The 21,351-nt window shown below is 31.4% G+C and overlaps 3 protein-coding genes across 5 annotated transcripts in view; 2 read left to right on the top strand and 1 right to left on the bottom strand.

The window, feature by feature from the left end:
* Window positions 1–10,084: 10,084 nt before the first annotated feature.
* LOC111680607 (guanine nucleotide-binding protein-like 1) lies at window positions 10,085–12,974 on the top strand. The gene is made up of 6 exons (XM_023442277.2): window positions 10,085–10,295; window positions 10,505–10,848; window positions 10,915–11,061; window positions 11,128–11,317; window positions 11,530–12,408; window positions 12,478–12,974. Exons 1-6 carry the CDS (start codon window positions 10,217–10,219, stop codon window positions 12,612–12,614), a joined length of 1,776 nt encoding a protein of 591 aa, XP_023298045.1. The 5' UTR covers window positions 10,085–10,216; the 3' UTR covers window positions 12,615–12,974.
* On the bottom strand, window positions 12,704–19,324 carry LOC111680596 (ATP-dependent DNA/RNA helicase DHX36). Its single transcript, XM_023442266.2, has 9 exons — window positions 18,451–19,324; window positions 18,205–18,367; window positions 17,271–18,076; window positions 17,034–17,210; window positions 16,470–16,976; window positions 16,190–16,309; window positions 13,255–13,410; window positions 13,063–13,191; window positions 12,704–12,848 (listed from the first exon to the last, which is right to left on the bottom strand). The coding sequence occupies exons 1-9, from the start codon at window positions 19,167–19,169 to the stop codon at window positions 12,731–12,733; spliced, it is 2,895 nt and encodes a 964-aa protein (XP_023298034.2). The 5' UTR covers window positions 19,170–19,324; the 3' UTR covers window positions 12,704–12,730.
* Window positions 19,325–21,232: 1,908 nt separating this feature from the next.
* LOC111680779 (protein diaphanous) overlaps window positions 21,233–21,351 on the top strand; it is a 15,957-nt gene continuing 15,838 nt past the window's right edge. For all 3 annotated transcript variants that reach the window (XM_046951773.1, XM_046951766.1, XM_046951776.1), the window contains exon 1: window positions 21,233–21,351. This exon is cut by the window's right edge. The gene's annotated coding sequence lies outside the window, so the exon portion shown is untranslated.

Here is a 21,351-nt window from a genome sequence, read left to right as displayed (position 1 = left end):
TTGTTGCATTTAAATAAATTAAAGTCTAAACTATACTCCTAACTATGATATGAATTGTAGTCTAAACTAAGTCTGGACTAAAGCCAAAATATAGTTTGGTCCATAGCATATTGTTAATCTAAACTGTGGTCTCTACTATAGTCTTGACAATATACTATGATATAGTCCTAACTAGGGCCTTTTCTGTGTATTGTCTACATTATATTCTAAAATATAGTCGGGACTGTAATACAAATATTAATCCGAAATATAGTCTGACTATTATCTCAAATGTTGCCAAGACTATATTCTAATATTTAGTCGAGAACTTCTCTATGCTATATATAGACTGAACTATAGTCTAAACTATAGTCAGAACTACAGTTTAAACTTTATTAAGAACTTATGTCTTAACAATAGTCAGGAGTAAAGTGTAAACTATAGATAGAACTGCTGAGTAGACTTTAATATTAAATACAATTGGGAATCTAAAGTAAATTCTAGACTGTAATCTAGACATACTTATTACTAAAAAGTAGACTGCGTTGTAATCCAATCTATAATCTACATTATAACTTATAATCCCAACTATATTAGTCTATAATATCATCTTCAGTACAGTCAAAACTATAGCCAGGACTACAGTTTAGACTATAGACTTAGACGGATTATAGCCTAAACTGCATACATAGTTAGAACTATAGAGAAAACTATAGTTTGGGTACTATTACGTAAACGATATTCTGTAATGAAATCTAAACAATAGTCAGAACCTTTGTATGGAGTATAGTCTAATTATATTAAGAGTAGTCAAAACTACTATTTAGTTAAAAATTTATACCGTAACTAAAAATTCCTCTAACATTTAATTTATTCTATTTTGATGATTATGGATGAATAACGCAAAAATTCGGGATTTTTTTTAATCATTTAGTTTTAAGCTTGTCCTATCTTTCTGGTCGATAAATGAAATATTCGTCTTTGAATTCCAATAACTCAGCATTTCGAATACCCTGTTCGAGAGCTAAGCCAATTGCTGAGAGGATGTTTCTAATCGATCATAAGAAAGAGTAGTCGGAGGATGAAATTTTTAGTCGTTTCCTTGTTAGAATGTTAGGTGTTCATGTTTAACTGCAAAACTAATCTGTTGCATTCGACACGAGTTTCTTTTAGTGAAATTTTCAGATTTCAGCAATTCATAATATATTGGACGCAATAAATTTAAGTTCATTATTTTAGCTACATTGATACGATATCTCTTAAGTTTCCGGTTATCATTATGAATCAGTTTCGTATGGTAGCCAAAAACCTACTGCTTCCAAATGTTTTAAAATGAATAATGCCTTCAATTCGTAGTCTCTACACTCGGCCCGGCAGCCGATCTCTATCTTTTGTATTGAAATTATTACTTTTGAGTTACTCAAATTATCTATTGTATGTTGAAGTAAAGCAAAATTTCACGCATATTGGAAAGGCATAGTCGGACATGACCTGCCATACGATACTTTAACTATATTGAATTTTAACTTAATTCCGATGTATTTAAGTAATTTATTGATGAAAAACCAGTTTTCTTATAAAAGGAGTTATGTAAGGATTAAATATAGTAGTGTAGGGTATAAAAAAACGTTTTTGTTTTATGTTTTAATGTGAGAATAAATGACAGATATGTACACTTCAAAATATCATTTAAAAGATAAACAGGGTTGATAAGAAACATCATCTGTCGCAGATCAGGTGTTTTTTAAGTTATTTGCATTTCAATCTAATAATAATCAAATCTAATAATAATTTTCATTTCAAAAACAACAAGAACTTGCAAAACTTTATACACTTGGTTTCATTTAGAAAAACTTTTATAAAACTCTATATTAATCCTGTTCTTAAACTATTGCTATGGAGGGTCTTATTTTTTTAAGTACTAAGTAGTAACCAAATTAACAGTTTTAAACTATAGGGTTAATTGAGTTTAAGACACATATAATCGGCTTGTCTAATATTATTTGCCACATTTGGAAGATTTCAGTAGATATCACCGGAATATTTTTTTTTATAAAACGGCTACTAATTTGTTTAAACATTATATTTATACGAAATAAATTTAAAATCATCCAAAGTAATATTTTAAGAACTGGTCCATTCTAAATACATACAAAAACAAATACAACATAAACACACGCACAATAACAATTAACTCGAACACAATCAGAATAACTCACACTCTTAAACTTTCTATAAATTTATAAATTTATTAAATTTTTAATTAAATTTTATTTTTACAATAAATAAAAGCTTGGACCAAAAAAAAATATTAAAACAACAAACAAAAAAATATAACAATAAAACCAACTGCAATATGAATAAGCTTATATGAAAAAAAATAAACTAATTTTAAATTATGTATTTAATTACCACCTCCCAACAATAACAAAATATACTATTATTTTATAATATTTTTTTTTAACAAACTCAAACAAATAATTTAAATAAATTGTAATAATATAAAAAAAGACATACATATCAAACTTTAAGTAAAAATTTAATTTCAGTTTTATTTAAAGTTAAGTTGTTTTTCTACCCAACAAAATAAATACTAAAATATAATTTACTTAAAACTATTAAACATTTTATTTATAAATTAAATAAAGCAACAAAAACGAAGTAAATAAAAAAAGGGAAATTATTACACTTAAATATAGACAAGTTATTAAATTAAATTTAAAATAAATACAAAATTTTGTAAATATATTTAATTTAAAATTGTTTCCTACAAATAAGTATTAGTTTAAAATTAAGTATATAAGGATTAAATTAATTTATATTTAAATTTATACAAAAATATTAAAACAAAAATGTTTTTTTTAGAATTTTTGAAACCTTAGCTAAGTACATAAATATTTAAATAAGTAAATTTAATATAAACTTAAATAATATTAGAATAATATGTAAATTTCTATTTATATAATAAAAACAAAAACAAACAACAATCCCCTAAAAGATTCGATATAGCGTAAAGTTCTACTAAAATTCGTTTATAAGCAAAAGAAAAACATAATGAAGACAACATTTTTCAAACTTTGTTTTGCAACTCTTACGCACAGATCCCCTTAAAACCAACGACCCCTCTAAATTCCTTCCATCCTTATGCCACCGCTCGTATGATGTGCATGTAAAACAAAGTTTTCTGAATAAAATTGTAAATTTAAAAAAACGTCTTCATTTAGCTAGTAATTATAATTAAGTTAGTTATAAATAAATAGAAGATAAATGTATATATATTGTATGTCTGTAAGTAAATATAATTGTATAATAAAAACTAAAATAAATAAGTTTTCCAGTACTAAGTACTCCAATAATTTAGGTATATAAATAATAAGAACAAAACATTCATAATGACATGAACAATTTAAACATTAGTTAAGTGCACAGTGGTTTGTAAATGAGATGAATTTTAAGAAATTTTAATTTAAGCTTCCGCATGAAAGATGTGAACATCGATTCTGAGTACGAACTTACAATGTAACTTTCGATGGAACTGTAATATCTTCGAAAAGACGTTGTTAAAAATTATCTTCGCGTCTCCGATCTGTTCCGTATAAACACCACCTATGTCCCACTTAAAATGGAATGTAATTCCATTTCAATTTTCAATTCAAATCAAACACTAACAAACCATTATTTCAGATCTTACAACATTGTCAGTAAAATGTTCAGAAAATATCTAGCAATCGTCAGATTTTTTCTTTTGCAACGTTGTCAGAAAAAACATTACTGAGAATATTGCAAAAAAATTTATTAAACAAAGTATAATAAAACAGATATTTATTGTTTATTTCACAAAACATAACAAAAAAAATTAAAACAAATTATTACTGATTTTTTCTATATTTTAACCAAATTTGTTTCTACATCACAAGCATTACATATAATTGGCGCATGTGCCCCACGGACAGTTCTGGTGATTAGTTTCAATTTTTTCGGGCTTCAAGTTATATTATCGAAAATTTTATTATGTCTTATTGTTCACTATTATTGACATTCTAATACTATACTTAGAATATATTTTTTCTATCACAATAACTTAAAAAGTTAGCACAAAAAGTTCACACAGTGAAATATTTTCACAGCCCTTTGAAAAACAATTAATCATGTCTCAAATTTTCAGGGATGATAGATAATCGATAAACGAAAACAAAATTTAATAATGCGATAAAATCGATTAATCGGTATTCAAATTATTCGCATTGACAGATGGCGAATGATCCCCCTTCTACCCTATGTCATGTTATCACTATCAATTTCAATATATGCCGCCTACTTCGGTATTGTGTCTTGTGTGTTTATCTTTGAAGGAGGGCTCCTTTGCATGTGTCTAGGTTATTCCACTTATTTTCAGCCTTTTGAAGAAATAATCTGAGAATACTATTATTTTTTTTTTTTTTTTTTTTTTGGGTTTTGATTAGGATGGCGGTGCATCAAGCACTCATATTGCCAGGTTATCACACGTTTGTCCAGAGAAAACCCCACCAACCGACCTATACCTTCATATAGGAAGTTGGAGCATCCGGACTTGATTTCATCAAAAGTATTAATGGTCTCCACCCGTATATATTTGAGTTTAAATGGTCTCCACCAGGTTATATCGTGAGTATTTTATGGTCTCCACCAGTTAAAAACGTTTGAGTATTCTATGGTCTCCACCAATAAAACATAACCTCACTGGAGGTAATACGAAAGCACGAGGTTAATGTAGACAACATATAACTTTGAACAGTTATATGAAGTAATACATTACACCAGTGCGAGCGAGACGCAAAACTGTCGAAAGCCAGGCAACAAACACAAGCCTGAACGCGTTTAAGAAATAATCGCGATGACGCGAGAGTTGTTCCCCAACTCAGACCTGAATTACGACTCGAGAATACTATTATGTCAGATATTCGACCCAGCCGTGAGAGATCCTTCTTCCAAGTAGCATAAGAGCTTAGTAATGAAAGTGTCGCTTGGCTATCAACTTAAATTCCTATCGTTAATATTTCTGTCTGCAATAAATAACAACAGATTAATATTAACTTTGAATGCTTGGCAAATCTCTTTTCTTCTTAGCAAAAATTATTACTCTATTACTTGTGCGATGATGACTACTCATACAGCGCATTGTGTTGGAACTAGAAAAATAGGTTATGAGAGGGAGAATAGAATAGGACTTAAAAGTCAATAATTCCTTTGTAAACATTAGTATAACTATGAAATTCTGCATAAATAATTTTAATTTAAACATAAATCCATATAACACTTCTTAGATCATTTCATTTCCTGTCAAAAAAGTTTTAGGACATTTCGAAATTAAGGAAAAATGTTAATACATTATAATAAAAATAAGTCAGAGTTATATATTCAGCTGTCACATGTAACACACAAACAAATATAAGCAGTATTACGCAGAAAGTAATAAAACTATATCTGGTTTATATAGTTTTATTACTTTGTATACTAAACAGGTATATGCTCTTATTTGCATACCTTTTCTGTAAAAATTTTTTTTTATTTATTTGAAATTAATTTAACAAAATCAAATTTGAATACTAATAAAAAATTAAAAATGTTTAGTTTTTAACCATCTTTCGCATCCAGATATAAACACTCCCCCGTATTGCGCACGTTAGCAAGGCCGTTGTCGTTAGCCAAACTTTAGTAGCCACAACACAACTTTATTGGCACAAATCAGACCAATTCAGATATCAACAATCTTTAGTATTGCGCCTGTTGCCTGGTTCATATTCGTTAGCCAAACTTTGGTAGCTGATCAGGTTATTCCTGATTTCTTTCGTTCATGGGATCGAAAAATTATATTGTAAAAGTTACTCTAAAAATAATTTTCATCCAAAAATTGTACTTTGGTAAACATCAGGACACATTTGATGCTAGTCCCTATACATATACATAAACTAATTTGGCTCTAACAAATTTCATTAGAATCGGTCCATATACAACTCTTTATTCCATATAAGCTATAGAAAATGAATTTATTTTCAATATATAGTTTTAAATTATATTTGACATTATTTTTAAAGGAAAATGTGCAAAGTTTTCGCAACTAGGGGCGAATACTTGATATTTATGCAAATTAAATAACACTCATACGTTCGGTGTATACTTACAAACGCAGGGGTTTTCATTTTAAAAAGGAAACTAAATGAAGTTTTCGGATAAAATTACAAGTATATTCGTACTCTATAGACTATAACCAAATGTTATTTATTTAAATTTTGTATCTACTATATCTGTATTATTCAACGCAAATATAATAATAATTATTTCTGTAACGAAATTTAATATGTAACGTATAATAATTTTTCAAATGTTTTTTATTGAAGAAATTAAATTTTATTTCCAATTTACCCACTGTGCATTTAGTTATTAAGTACATATTTAGATAACATTAAACTATATAGCACTTCACAAAGAAATACAGTAATATTTATAAACTAACCAAAATGAAAGAAAAAAACACATACACACACTGTCAGTATCTCTGTACCTTTATAACAACAAATAACCTTCATTACAACTACCAAAAAAAGTTTTTAAACTATAAATTTTTTATTTTAGTTATCTATAAAACTTAAAGTAAAAACCATAAACAACTCCTGTAAAATAAACAATAAAAAAATCTTTATATAACAAAAACAAAAAGTTCTTAAGAACATTGTTGAGTTTATAACAAAAATGTATATGTATATTATTTCATAACTAAACTTCTGTTAAAAAAAACGAACTTCTAAAGTTTAAATATTGAACTAAGCACAAAAATAAACGATTTAGTTTAAAATTTATAAAACTACTATAAAAAATATTATTAACTATCTATAAATTAGGTTAATAACTACATTTAAAACAAAAATCTAGTTTAATATATTTTAACTGTAAAATCCCTAATTTAAATAAATAGTTAAATATAAAAAATAGATTAATTAAAAAAACTAAAATCTTATCATTAAGATATTAAATATCTGTAAAATTATAGTTAAAGAAATTATAAAAAAATAAATGAAATAAATAAATGTATTAAACAAAATGTATGAATTAAATTCTAAGCGATACAACATAACATTGCATATTTTAATGCAAAAACAAAGAAAAAAATCCCAAAAACAGTTAGTCATAAATTTAGTTAATTTATATACTCAAAAATGAAAATATTTGCAAAAAAAAATTAAGAAGAAGTAAACCAAATATTTAAACGAAATACATATACTAATTCAAAAAGAATCCAAAAACTTAAAAAAATCATACCAGTATGTATTATTGTATGTTTATAATAAACGAAATTTAGTAATTTAATATAATTTTGAATATTCAAAAAATAAACCTAAAAATTGTAACAAAACTTTGTAACGTACACTTCAAAAGTCAACAATACAAATAAAAACAAAAAGGAAGCAAAAACAAAACACAATACAATTGCATTGTACACATACACTCACACATATAATATTGAGCATTTTTTATTTATTTTACTCCTCCCTTTATATCTCTCTATACCCCCTTCTTCTTAACGGTCACACTTTTTTACCAAAGAAACCAAAATAAAAACGAAAAGTTTAAAAACAATTTCTACATAGTTAATTTAACAAAGAAAAATTTAATTATAAAAAATAACATGAAAATAATAAAAAAAAAAAAAAACAAATATTTAGTGAAAAATAAATATGTAAAATTTTATGAAATATAAAAAATGCAGTTTTATTTCAAATTAATTTGGAACAAGTTTTGTTAAGGTTGACAACATCCGTTGTCAAAGTATGCACGGACAGTTGTAAAATCAAAAACAAATATATAAACAAGATGTTTTATCATTAAAACATCTTTATTAATAATCGAAGCAATTTTCTCATTTATTAGTTCTATATTGAATCATAAAGTCATTTTCTAAAGGGACCTTATAGGGAGGTAGGATCATTTTTAGACTGATCTTTATAAATTTTATCGGAGAGTTTTTGACTGATACGAAAATTTGTTTGTGTCAAATTTCATCGCTGTACTTGCAGATTTAAGCTAGAAATGAGCGTTAAAGTAATTTTCTAAAGGGGATCGTATATGAGTGGTAGGGTCAATAAAGGACCGATCCTTATAAAATGAGTTAGAGACTTTTAGGTCGAATTTCAATGTATTAAAAGTGGATTGACAAAAACAATATACTCCCCATCTTTTTTGATGGTAGGTATACAAATACACGATGTTATCAAATCGAAAGCACAACAATGAATTACCGAAATGATAAAAAGCGCAACCGATATAACAACAATTCGTTGTTTTAAAGACAACGATGCGTTGTCAAAATTACAACGGTGGTCGTTACATTTCTGCCGGATTTTTCTTTCTGTGTAGACTAGTCCAGAATCTAGTTTAGGGTCTAGTCCATATTTAAGATACTACTCGAAAAATCAAATAGCTAGTCCCTACAATACACAGTGGTATAGGAAAAAAAGAGGGAAATATTTCGGTAACTTCTAAACGGTTAATCCGATTTTAATGTTATGCACAAAGAGGAGGTATTGTCGAGTTTAGGTTTTGAATTTGGACCTTATAGGCCAACCTGGGGTCCGGCGGGGGGTCCTCAAATTAGGACATTTAAATTTTATTAAATTTTATTGGTGTTTTGTATCATCAGTAGTTTTTTGTAGGATATCATTTTGACAACTTAATAGTTGATAGAGGTTTTTGGCTCGCGAGTAAATTAATTGTGTCAAATTTTATTATCTTATGCGTATTTTTTCCAGTAATTCGGACCTTGTATGGGCGGTGGATCAAATATCTAATTTGGTAGATTTTATCTCTCATAAAACTTACGTGTGTCGAATTTCGTCACTATATTCATATTTTTAAGCCTGTAATGAACGTTATAGTAATTTTCAGAAGAGGACCTTATATGAGAGGCAGGATCATTTATGATCCGATACTAAAAAAATAGGTAGATAGGTTTTGACTTTTTAGAAACTTACTTGTTAGAAACTTTCATCGCTATTCTCGAATTTTTAGCCCAGAAATGAGTGTTAAAGACATTTTCTGAAATGGACCTTATATGGGAGGTAGGGTCCGATTCTCAAAAAATTTTGTAGAAAGATTTGGTCTTGCGAGGAACTTAATTGTGTTAAAATTTGTTGCTACATTCGTAAAAAAGAAAAGTGGCGCATTGTCCCTCTTTAACCCTATGTTAAATGGCGGACGATCAAATAATCCATTTTTTCGTTTTCACATTAATCATTTGCATTCCTTGTGGCGTCATTTCCATTTTTTAAATGGAAATTTTTGCTGAGGCTACAGACCTCAGCAAAATTTGCTCGAATCGACACACAAACACGTACATTTCTTACCGGAACGATTTTGCTGAGATATCCCACCTCTTAGTAGCATGCTTAGTAGGGTTCTATAGTTGAAACGAAAAGTCGACTTTTCGACTTTTTGCATTTTATGAAAAGTCGACTTTCGACATTTTGCATTTAGTTAAAAGTCGATTTTTCGACTTTTCGACTTTTAATATTTTATAAATAGTCGACTTTTCGACTTTTTCCGACTTTTTGACTTTTCGATTTTTCCGATTTTTTTCGACTTCTTTCGACGTTTTTCGACTTCGACATTTTCCGACTTTTTTCGAATTTTTTCGACTTTTTCCGACCATTTTTGACTTTTTTCGACTTCTTCGAGTTTTTCAGACTTTTTTCGACTTATTCCGACTTTTTGACTTTTTTCGACTTTTTCCGACTTTTCTACTTTTCGACTTTTTTTTGACTCTTTCCGACTTTTTTCGACTTTCCGACTTTTTTCGACTTTTATTTACAAAGTCGACTTTTCGACTTTTTTCATAGACGACTTTTTTCGACAAAAAGTCGATTGTTCGATTATTCGAAAGTCGATTTATAAAACCTTAATGCTTAGTTCATATAAATAAAACGGCTATTGGAAATTTTGCTGAGCCTCAGCAAAAAACAGCACACTTGGTTCTTGTCTCCGATAATAAAAACTACAAAGTTGTATTTTTTAATATACCAAAACATCTATACTAATTTATGCAACTTTGTTTGAGACAGCTGTTTTTATTTATTGTTTAATCTGGTTTTATTTATGCCGGATCCACATTATTGCAACATAATTTGCAAAAGTGAAAATAAATCAAATAAATAAAAAAAGAATTGAAAAAAGAAAACTTTTAAAAATTTTAATTGTTTAAAGCAAAATGCCACAAACCAGACGCAAAACGCCCTTCAGTGGCAAAAAGAAGAAGGATCAATTGTTGCAAAAGCGACAATTAAAAGGTAAATTAATTTGTTCGTATACACAAACATTTCGTTAACAATAATAATGATGGGTGTGAATAAAAATTAATGTGTTCTAGAAATAGCGCATACAGTCAAGTCCCATACTCATCATTCAAGTGGTTCATTCTCTTTTGTTGTTATTTTTTTTTTTTTTTTTTTATTAATTTTTGTTTGTACAAATAAAATAAAAATAAACTCACCCACAGGTTCACAGAAATATTTAAGAACTCAGAATGATAATGATGATGGCGAAACTACCGAAGATAATGAATTTATTGCACGTAAATTAATGATGCGCTCTCAGCCCAGTGGTGGTGCCGGCGGGCGCAATAAAAATGTAAATCGTTACAATCTTTGCTTCTACCAGGAGTCTAGAAAGGAATTGGAACGTTTGAAGTTAGAAGGTTTGAAACCTTACAATCCAGCCACACCTAAGCAAAGGGAAATTGATGCCAGTTTTTATGAGGGCTATGATTTTCCCATACGTCCCGAATGGAGTTATGACATGGATAAGGTCACTCTGGATCGTAATGAAAATAAGTATTTTCGCGTAAGTCTTTACTAAAGATGAAATCTTAAAAAAATTTAATTCAAAACTATACTTTAAATTAAACAGGAATATGTAGAAAAGCTACAGGATAAACAAAAGTCCGAAAATAAAGATTTATCTTTGTTTGAATTAAACTTGGAAACATGGCGTCAATTGTGGCGTGTTTTAGAAATATCCGATATTTTGCTAATCATTGTGGATGTTCGTTATTCGGTAAGAAATTTTTATTAATTTTAATGTTAATAACAACTTCATTAATATTGCGTGTATGTGTTTTAGACCCTTATGTTCCCGCCCGCTTTGTATGATCATATTATCAATAAGCTGGGAAAACATGCCATTTTAATTCTTAATAAAGTGGATTTGGTGGCTCCAGAAGTGGTAGTAGCCTGGCGTGATTACTTTAAAACCACTTATCCTGGTTTACCAGTGGTTATATTTGCTTCGAATCCAGCACAAGCTAAGAATGGTAAATAATAAGGAAACAAACAGAATTTTTCAAAAAGCTCTATCTGTACAAATTTTCGAAAAAATCTATTTTTACAGAAAATTTTTGGAATTTCTCTTTTTAAAGAAATTTTTCTACAAAATTAAATTTTTATAGAAAAAATTCTACAAAATTATAGACAACTTTTAAACTGTCTTAATGGAAAGATGTACAATTTTCAAACTTTTTTCTAGGCACTCAACAACGTCGTCGCTTAGACTATAAACGCAGTATTGAAGGCGTGTACAATATTTTCAAAGAATGTCAAAAAATTGTACAATCCGAAGTGGATCTCACAAGTTGGGAACAGAAAATCCTCGAAGACATGAATGTCGATAATGTTTGCCTCGATAATGAAATTGAAACTGTGGAAAAATGTACCGATGAGTTACAAAGTACGATGCCACACGAAGGTGATGGACAAAAACATGAAAAGTATCACAAAGGTATTTTAACCTTAGGTTGTGTAGGTTTTCCCAATGTGGGTAAATCATCACTTATCAATGCCCTTAAAGGACGTAAAGTAGTAAGTGTTAGCCGTACCCCCGGACACACAAAACACTTTCAGACAATTTTCCTTACAAATCTTGTGCGTCTCTGTGATTGTCCCGGTTTGGTGTTTCCATCGTCAACATCGAAATACTTGCAAGTTATGCTGGGTAGTTTTCCCATCTCACAATTGCAAGTGCCTTATCGTTCTATACAATTGATAGCCGAACACTTGGATTTACCGAAAATTTTAAAAATTCATTTACCAGAAGATTACGATGAATGGTCACCGGTGGCCATAGCAGATGCTTGGGCTTTTAAGCGTGGCTTTATAATAGCTAAATCGGGTAGGCCTGATCGTTATCGGGCAGCAAATCATTTGTTGCGTTCCTGTGTTGCAGGTCAACTACAATTGATTTTACAATTCTATCCACCGCAGTTTAATGAACAACGTGAAATGTGGCTAAAACATGCAGACATAGAAGAGGTCAAGAAATATCAAAACTTACCGGGAGATGATGATAATGATGAGGATGATAAAAATAATATGGATAATGAAGATACTTCTTCGCTTAATTCGGAAAGTAGGTCTATTATATATAAAATTTAATAATGAAATGAATGACATTTTCTTTTGTTTTTTCTTATCCAAGGTGCTTATGACACCGATGAACTAAGCAGTTCCAATGATGAAACCAATGCCGATGAAGATGACGAAGATTTAAATGAACGCGAATTAACCCCACCTTCTACATCACGCAATACATTTGCTTTACTTGAAGATGATTAAACTAAAAAGAAACAGTGCAGATCACAAAACACACACAGACATCATTTAACACACATGCACATTTATTCCACTATATATTTCTTATTATGTTTTATGGATTTTTTCTTTTTGTTTATTTAGATAGTGGATTTAAATCTTTGTGAAGGTATAGATCCATCATCTTCATCATCAGTCGATAGAAACTGATCAGAAAGATCGCCGGCATCATCCAAAGAGAGCAAAATTTGTATAGCCCTAAAAGATAACAAAGAAATATTGAGTTTTAACAAACTGTATTTTATATGCATTTCTAATGGAGTAGAAATTTTTAAAACAAATAAGCAATTAAATTGCTAGAAAATAAATAACACTTAAATACTAGCAGTTATTTTTTTAATTTATAAAATGTTTTAAAGCAAGATCTATGTTCTAGAAAATATTTAAAATTTTTTTTATTAACTTTACTTACTTTATAAGCTTTTCATCCTTGCTATTGATTTCGATGGGTGACGGGTATAAGACCTTCTTTTGCAATAGAACGCCAAGTTTTTCACGCAATCTCAGTATAAACAATGAAGAGTTCTCATTACATTTAAAGCTAAACATTTTAATAAACCAAATATTAAAAGTTTTTCAACACAATAATTAAAGAAAAACCTACAAGTATTTATTAGCTACACTTATGTAGGGTTGTTTTTCATCAGTTATGCCTTTTTGAACACCATCACCAAATATTAACAGGGCCATGGGAAAAACCATAGTGGCATCCAATAAATACACTTCTTTAGATCTTTGTTTTTGCAAATAAACAAAATAACTGAAAATAAATTGAAAAAATGGTTTACTATTAAAATAATAAACTTAACTTTTTTTCAAAAACGCTTTTTAAAAAAAAATTTTTTGGAAAGTTTTTTGAAAAAAATTTTTTGTTATTGAAATTTTTTCGAGATATTCTCTTAATATAAAAAATCTATTTTCATAGAAACATTTTACTTTTTATAAGATTTTTCAAAACAAAAGTTTGTTTGAATAGAAATTTTTCCACATAAAAGGTTTTTTTGTAGAAAATTATTCGAAAAATTCTACTTTTTTGAACATAAAATAATTTTATAATAATGTTTAAAAACATTAATAACGTTTTAAAAAAATTTAAACTTTGGTTCAACAATTTTTTAAATTATTATAAATTACAATTAAAACCTAGCTTATTGTACCCTACATCACTTTAGTGGGGAGGGTATATTGGGTTTGTGCTGATGTTTGTACCGCTACACACAATAATATTGGTCCTATACCCACTTTTAAGTATACCAATCGACTCAGAATCATTTTCTGAGTAGATTTAGCTATGTCCGTCCCGATCACCAAGCCCCCACCCAACTGTACCCCCGAATAGGTTTTGTAAACAGTTTAGGTTTTGTAAACAGTCTCAATTTTGGAGATAATGAAATGAAAGTACATGATCTGCTATGTCCGTCCCACCAAGCCACTACCCAACTGTACCCCCGAATAGGTTTTGTAAACAGTGAAATGAAACTACAGGTCGCAATTTTGGAGATAATGAAATAATATCGTACATGATTTGCTATGGTACCGTAGATGAAGCCTATTGAAAATGGTTAACATCGGCCCATTATTCCACCTAGCCCTCATAAAACTAGACCCCCCGAATCCATCATCATTCAACCCACACACATTTATTCGACACATTCATAGAGAAATACATAAAACACACTCATTTAGATATACGGGTGGATGAGGCCCGCATACCTCTACATTCATTCCGCTTAGTCCCACAGTCACTCCTCTGTGGGGTACCTCTTGATTTTCGGCAACAGAACCGAACATATCCCGAAATATTGACTATTATCATGCATCAGTCTTTTAACCGCCACTTACTCTTCCCGCGAATTTGGGTTTAAACCACAGCCACTACGTGGATCCCGAAGGAACCTCAACCAACTGACCAGCCAGGACATAGTCCTGCGTACAACTGGCCACCGTAGTACCATATTATGCGGTGCTCTAGTCTGACCTCTGCCAATCTATGCAAGGACTAAGCCAAACAGTAGACCGAAACAACCAATTTTTCAGTCCCGGTCAGACCGGAGGTATTGGGCACCTCTTTATACCCCGGGATTGCAATAACACCAAGGCGGTGGTCTCGCCAAGGTAACATGCCCCCGGGGGAGGCAAAGTACAGACTGTCGAGAGTTTTAACGTGAGCACCTGCCGTGTCGGCCTTATCTCACGGTGGTCAGTTGTCACGGCTGGTACTGAGGTTCCTTCGGGTCCGAATTTGGGTTCAGCCACTACGTGGGATAGGACTGAGCCAGGACATAGTCATGCGTCTCACCGTAGTACCTTACGGTGCTCTAGTCTGTCAGCCATCTGCAAGGTAAGCACAGTGCGACCAATTTTAGTTCACATTTGGTCTTTAGATTTAACACCAGTCGCCAGTAACATGCGGGGGAGGCAAAGTACTTGTCGAGAGTTTTACGTGAGCACCTCGTCGGCCTTATCTCACGGTGGTCTCACCAGGGTAGACTTTGAGTACGGTACCATCGCACCTTTGTCTTCAATGAGACTCAGGTGGCAATTTTTGCACATTGGCTTTGACCGGTACCATGCGCAAGTACTTTGCTGGAGTACTCGAGCTATCTATCTCTTGCCAAAGTAGTCACGTTGAAAGACATCCACACTACTAAGGCTCTGTTGATTCGGCAACAGCACCTAGAGACGCAACCGGTGGACCGAAGCACGATCCATCAATAAGCCGTAGACACCGTTCTTACTCACAGTGACACGCTGTGGTAAGCCTGATATGAACAGAGTATACTCTGAACATATCTGGACAAGGAAGGAAAATTAATCGGTATCACTTGTATATGATACCTTTCATCCATCATCATTCAACCCAGCACACATCTCATTTATTCGACACATTCATAGAGAAAAACATACGACACACTCATTTAGATATACGGATGGATGAGGCCCGCATACCTCTACATTCATTCCGTATCATATACAATTGACTCCAACCCATTTCCAACGCTTAGTCCCACAGTCACTCCTCTGTGGGGTATCTGTTGATTTTCGGCAACAGCACCGAACTTATCCCGAAATATTGACTATTATCATGCATCAGTCTTTTAACCGCCACTTACTCTTCCCGCGAATTTGGGTTTAAACCACAGCCACTACGTGGATCCCGAAGGAACCTCAACCAACTGACCAGCCAGGACATAGTCCTGCGGGCAACTGGCCACCCGTAGTACCAGACTATGCGGTGCTCTGGTCTGACCTCTGACAATCTATGCAAGGACTAAGCCAAACAGTAGACTGTAACCAAATTTTTCAGTCCCGGTCAGACCGGAGGTATTGGCTACCTCTATATACCCCGGGATTGCAATAACACCAAGGCGGAGGTCTCGCCAAGGTAACATGCCCCAGAGGGGAAACCAGGTACAATTTAACCTTAATGTTTCCTTTTGAAAACTTTGTCACATTTTACTTTTTGTAACAGGTGTAGGGTATTATATATTGTCGTCTTCGGCCGACTATAATTTCTTACTTGTTTGTTATTAACTTACTTAGAATCAAATGATGTCTGACCACAATTAATAGAGGAAGGATGAAAATTTACACGCTTATCTTCCGGTGTTGACATTTTATGCAGCGCATGACATCTGTTGCCTCTTTGCTTCACTTGTCTAAATAAAAAACACTTTAAAGTTCATAAATTGCAAAAAAATATATATAAAACTTTAATTTACCAAATATATCTGTGGCAAAAAGGTACTTTAGCCTTTTTACCACAAATATAAAGAGAAAAAATACAATTTTGAAGAGTTCATTATTTTCTAAGATTACCTTAAAAATGCTATATTTGGATAAAGGCCAGCAGCAATAATCGCCCTCAACAGAGGCACATTTGACGAATTAACATTCGAACTTTTACCACAACAATTTGATGATTCCAAAAAACTTGAATTTCTCAATAAATCAGCAAATTGTCGTTTCATATTTTCAATTTGTGTAAGTGTCGTGTGACTAAGAAAATTCTCATAGCAATAGTTCATATTACAATTGTTATCTTTGGCCTCACGATAGCCCTCGATAACGTTGTGTATTAATAAATGATCACTTTTACAATTATTAGACAATTCACGCTTAATAGCATCCACCTTTTTTTCCAAACCCATGGGTGTGTAAAAGGGACTTTTATAAGATAAACCAGCAGCAGCAGAGGTTATGGGATCCAGACAGCGAAAAAGGGCAGACATTAAAATCATTTTACCCATTTGCGGATCTATGGGTAAGCGGGCTAAATGCAAACCCAATGGTGTTAAATTATCATTAACATCTAAGGCCTCTATGCTATAAATTAAAAATTATTTAACAAAATATATTATAAATTCTCTAAATTATACTTACCGTTTTAATAAATTTAAGCCATGACTAATAGCTTGTTCGTTTGGTACACTAATTAGAGTTTTTAGAAATTCGTAAGGATTTGATATGTGTAAAAGTTTAAGATTTAAAATAATAGATTCCAATTTACTGCGCAAAATTTCCGGTATAGGCACTTCAAACATTAGACGTTCTCTAATTCTATTGGTAAATAAAGCAAATTTTAAACAATAGAAACTCTTTAAAATAACTGTTATATACCTGGTAAATAAATTATAACAAATACCCGGTTGCACACGTCCAGCACGTCCTTTACGCTGTTGCGTATTGGCTTTACTGACCCATTGTTCCTCTAAGGTTTGTATGTTTTGTGAAACGTCGTAATCTTTACTTTTAGTTTTACCCGTATTTATAACATAAACCACATCGTCTATGGTTACTGAAGTCTCTGCCAAAATAGTTGATAATATAATTTTACGCATACCATCTGGGGCGGGCTTAAAAATACTCTTCTGATTGACTGTAGGCATCATTGAATGCAGCGGATACACTTGTATCTTTTGAGCCAATTCTCTGTGTTTTGGGCTAGCAGGTTTTTGCAATTGCGTTGTCAATTTAGAAATTCTTTCAAAACCTGGTAAAAATACCAAAATAGCTCCGGGTGGTTTATGTTCACATATATGAAATATTAAATGTTCCAAAAAGAGTAAATTTTCGCAACCCTCTGTATCTTTATATTTTCTTATAGTATCGATTACTTGACGATCATATTTGCCTTGTAATGCCGGTAAATACGTAGATATCATTTGATTGTATTGATTATTACGTTCACCTTCTCTATCATCACGTCTCCTACCACGACCATGAGAATTTTGAGTAATTGCGGGTTTTTCAAATCCAGTAAATCCGGTTTCTTGTAAAACATCCTCCAGATAAAGAACTTCAACGGGAAACAGAGTACCCTCAATGTAGAGAGTAAAACAATTATTAAAATATTCACAAAATGTTTCCTCTGAAACTGTGGCACTCATTAATATCACTTTAAGATCGGCACGATGAGGTAATATCTATCAAAAAGAAATAGGATTCCATTGGAATATTCATAGCCTTGTCTATAGTCAAGTTTAGTCTATAGTGTAGTCTATAGTCAACTCTATACTATAGTGTATAGTCTAGTCATACACTTTTATCTTACCTTTTTAAGTATAGCCATTAAAAGATCAGTTTCTACACTACGTTCATGAATTTCATCCAATATTATGATATTTATACCAATTAATAAAGGATTAGTTTGCATTTTTTGTAATAATATACCAGTGGTGCAATATAAAATTGAACCGTAATCTCGAGGCAAGCGGCTGAAAAACAAAATAATTTGATAATATCATTAAATACATTCCTCAACTGGTGTTACTTTCTGTTTAAATGTGTTTTCACTCACTTTTCCAAACGTATTTGATAACCCACCGAAGAACCCAATGATTCTTCTCTCTCATAAGCCACACGTTCGGCCACAGATATAGCCGATATTCTTCTAGGTTGCGTACAAACAATACGACATTCTGCCCCTCGACCATTATTTGTAAATTCATCTAGCAATATCTGAGGTACTTGTGTTGTCTTACCACATCCAGTACTGCCCACAATAAGAACCACTTGATTTTCATTAATGGCTTTCAAAACATCTTGTCTCTGCTTCATGGCTGGTAAACGTTGACGCATATCGTAAAGTTTTCGATATTGTTGCGATTCTTCTTTTTCCAACATTGATGCTTTTAAACGTTCATTATTAGCTTCTAAATTAATGTGTTCCAAAGTGTTTCTAACTGACTTCTTGGATTTCTCTAGGAATTCCTCGAAATTAATATCAAGTAAATTACGAAAATGTTGTGCAAATTCATCACAAACTCGATCATCTTCACTGTCTCTTTCAAATTCCTGGAGGCAGTTTTCAACCTGTGCTAGAACACCGCTTGGAATATCTACAGATGGGTTGAGTTTGATGCGCCCATTGTTTTCTTCTTCCTTGTTGCGCTGGCGCTGTCGATCACGGTAATATAAACCGATATCTTTACCTTTCAGCCATGGTGGTCGGCCACCACTACTACCTCCTCTTCCACGGCCACCTCTTCCACCACGTCCTCTACGATATTCACTCATTTTAGTAATATATTATATGTAAATTGTTAGTTTATGATGTAAATTTGCTATATTAGTAATATTTTTAATTAAATTTGATATTAGCCTACTAAATTATATTTAATTAATATTATTAAATTGCAAAGTAATTTAATTATTAAGGTACAAAAGCAATGCTTTTGTAAAAGTTTGTTATGAATTATGTTGAAAAAGAAATGCAAAAAACATGTGTTTTAAAATAAACAAGGTGAATTGATTAGACCTAGTCCACACTAGGAAACTTTTGCTGATAAACTTTTTTTAATTCTCTATTGAAGTTTCCTTAATGTCCACAGATAGAAACTTTTGTTTCAGAAACTACGTATTAATTGCATTGTTTTGTTTTTGTACGAATGACAAAAATAACAAAACAATTTTTCGAACATAGTTGCAAGATGATTTGGGTGCAAAATCGTCAAATTTCGTGAAAAAAATCGTCAATAGAATTGTGGAAGTCGTCATTAAATCGACAAACTCTTTGTTACAGATAATAAATTTAATTCAACTATCGATATTTCTATAAATCGATATGTTTATACCCTTCACCTTCGTGAGAAGGGTATATATAAGTTTGACATTCCGTTTGTAATTTCTATAATATAATTTTCCGACCCTATAAAGTATATATATTCTGGGTCCTTATAGATAGCGGAGAGTCGATTAAGCCATGTCCGTCTGCCTGTCTGTTGAAATCAGTTTTTAGAGGTCCCCAGATATCGGCGAGATTCGAATCTTCAATAATTCAGTTAGACATGCTTTCGAGAAGATCGCTATTTAAAATCAGCAAAATCGGTCTATAAATAACGGAGATATGAGCAAAAATCCGAGACAACCTCTGAAAATTTCATCAAAAAAAGCCACATTTTTTTCATGCTTTGTTAAAAAAGCAACAACAACACTGTGAATTGGATAAAGATGTACATGTGCGTGTGGAGATGTATTTGGTTTTATTCAGCTGTTTATTTTTTATGTTTGGATGCTGTTGGCATCATTGAGTTGTGTATTTTCTTTTTCTTTTGTTTTTGTAAATTTTTTATTCCCTACACCACTATATTATACGTTTGTGCTGATGTTTGTAACATACAAAAACATTGGTCCAATACCCACCTTTAAGTATACCGATCGATTCAGAATCATTTTTTGACACGATTAGGACATGTCCATCCGGCGGGCTGGTTGTCCATGTAAACCTTGTGCGCAAGGTACAGGCCGCAATTTTCAAGATAATTTGATGAAATTTGGACCAAGCATGTTTTTTGGCACAGGGACGAAGCCTATTGAAAACGGTTGAAATCGATCCATTATTTCACCTAGCCCCCATACAACCGTACCTCCCGATTTGAACTTTTTATGCCATAATTACGTCAAATATTCTACTATCTCTCAAAAAATTGGCACAAATTAGTTTTATATAAGAATAAATAACATTGCAGATTTTCGTAAGGATCGGCCCTTATTTGACCCTAGCCCCCATACAAACCCCCCTTCAAAAATGTCTTAAAAAATATATCCTTTTCCTAAATTTACCGAGGATCGGCCCATATTTGACCTATAAAAAGCCTCATTTAGAAATTTTAGTTTTTTTTTATCAATAAATTGCTTAAATATTTTGGAATTATGGTAATATTCAACATAAAAAGTTTCTTTATAAAATATAAAAATGTTAAAAATATACTCATGGTGTAGGGAATTATATGGTCGGCCATGCCCGACTATACTTTCCTACTTGTTTTTTTATTAATTTCAAGTGATTTTAGTTATTATCTGTAAAATTTTACATATAAATGTTAAAATTCTTTATATGGAGTTCTTGTAAACATTGTGATATGATATTCAGTTAATAAGTGAAATGTATTTCTTTTAATTAATTTTGTTTATTTAATTATTTTTTTTGTTAAATTTGAAGGATTTCGTTGAAATTTATATGGCAACACTGTCTGCAATGCAACTCTGCTGTGAATGATCGTGGTGAATTTATTCTGATCAAGTCTATTGTGAATGACAAACAATTTTGATGACTGACATTTCAAAAACGTAACAGACTTAAAAAAACTTGGCAACAAACGAACGCACGATTTTTTTTGTAATCGCATCGCGCATAATATTATAACATTTTAGTGTTAGATAAAATAATTTGAAGTAAAAACTAAAAACCGAATTGTAG

The sequence above is a fragment of the Lucilia cuprina genome, chromosome 2 (assembly GCF_022045245.1).
Source record: "Lucilia cuprina isolate Lc7/37 chromosome 2, ASM2204524v1, whole genome shotgun sequence".
Classification (NCBI taxonomy): Eukaryota; Metazoa; Arthropoda; class Insecta; order Diptera; family Calliphoridae; genus Lucilia; species Lucilia cuprina.
This window is presented reverse-complemented; position numbering and strand designations above follow the sequence as displayed.

Excerpts from the sequence above, each read along its gene's own strand:
- LOC111680607 (XM_023442277.2), top strand. The coding sequence starts at position 10,217 with ATGCCACAAACCAGACGCAAAACGCCCTTCAGTGGCAAAAAGAAGAAG. Across the intron at positions 10,849-10,914 it reads ATGAAAATAAGTATTTTCGC|GAATATGTAGAAAAGCTACA; the intron begins GTAAGTCTTTAC and ends TAAATTAAACAG. Across the intron at positions 11,318-11,529 it reads TCCAGCACAAGCTAAGAATG|GCACTCAACAACGTCGTCGC; the intron begins GTAAATAATAAG and ends ACTTTTTTCTAG.
- LOC111680596 (XM_023442266.2), bottom strand. The coding sequence starts at position 19,169 with ATGAGTGAATATCGTAGAGGACGTGGTGGAAGAGGTGGCCGTGGAAGA. Across the intron at positions 16,977-17,033 it reads GGCTTAAATTTATTAAAACG|CATAGAGGCCTTAGATGTTA; the intron begins GTAAGTATAATT and ends TTTAATTTATAG. Across the intron at positions 13,192-13,254 it reads AGTGTAGCTAATAAATACTT|CTTTAAATGTAATGAGAACT; the intron begins GTAGGTTTTTCT and ends TAAAATGTTTAG.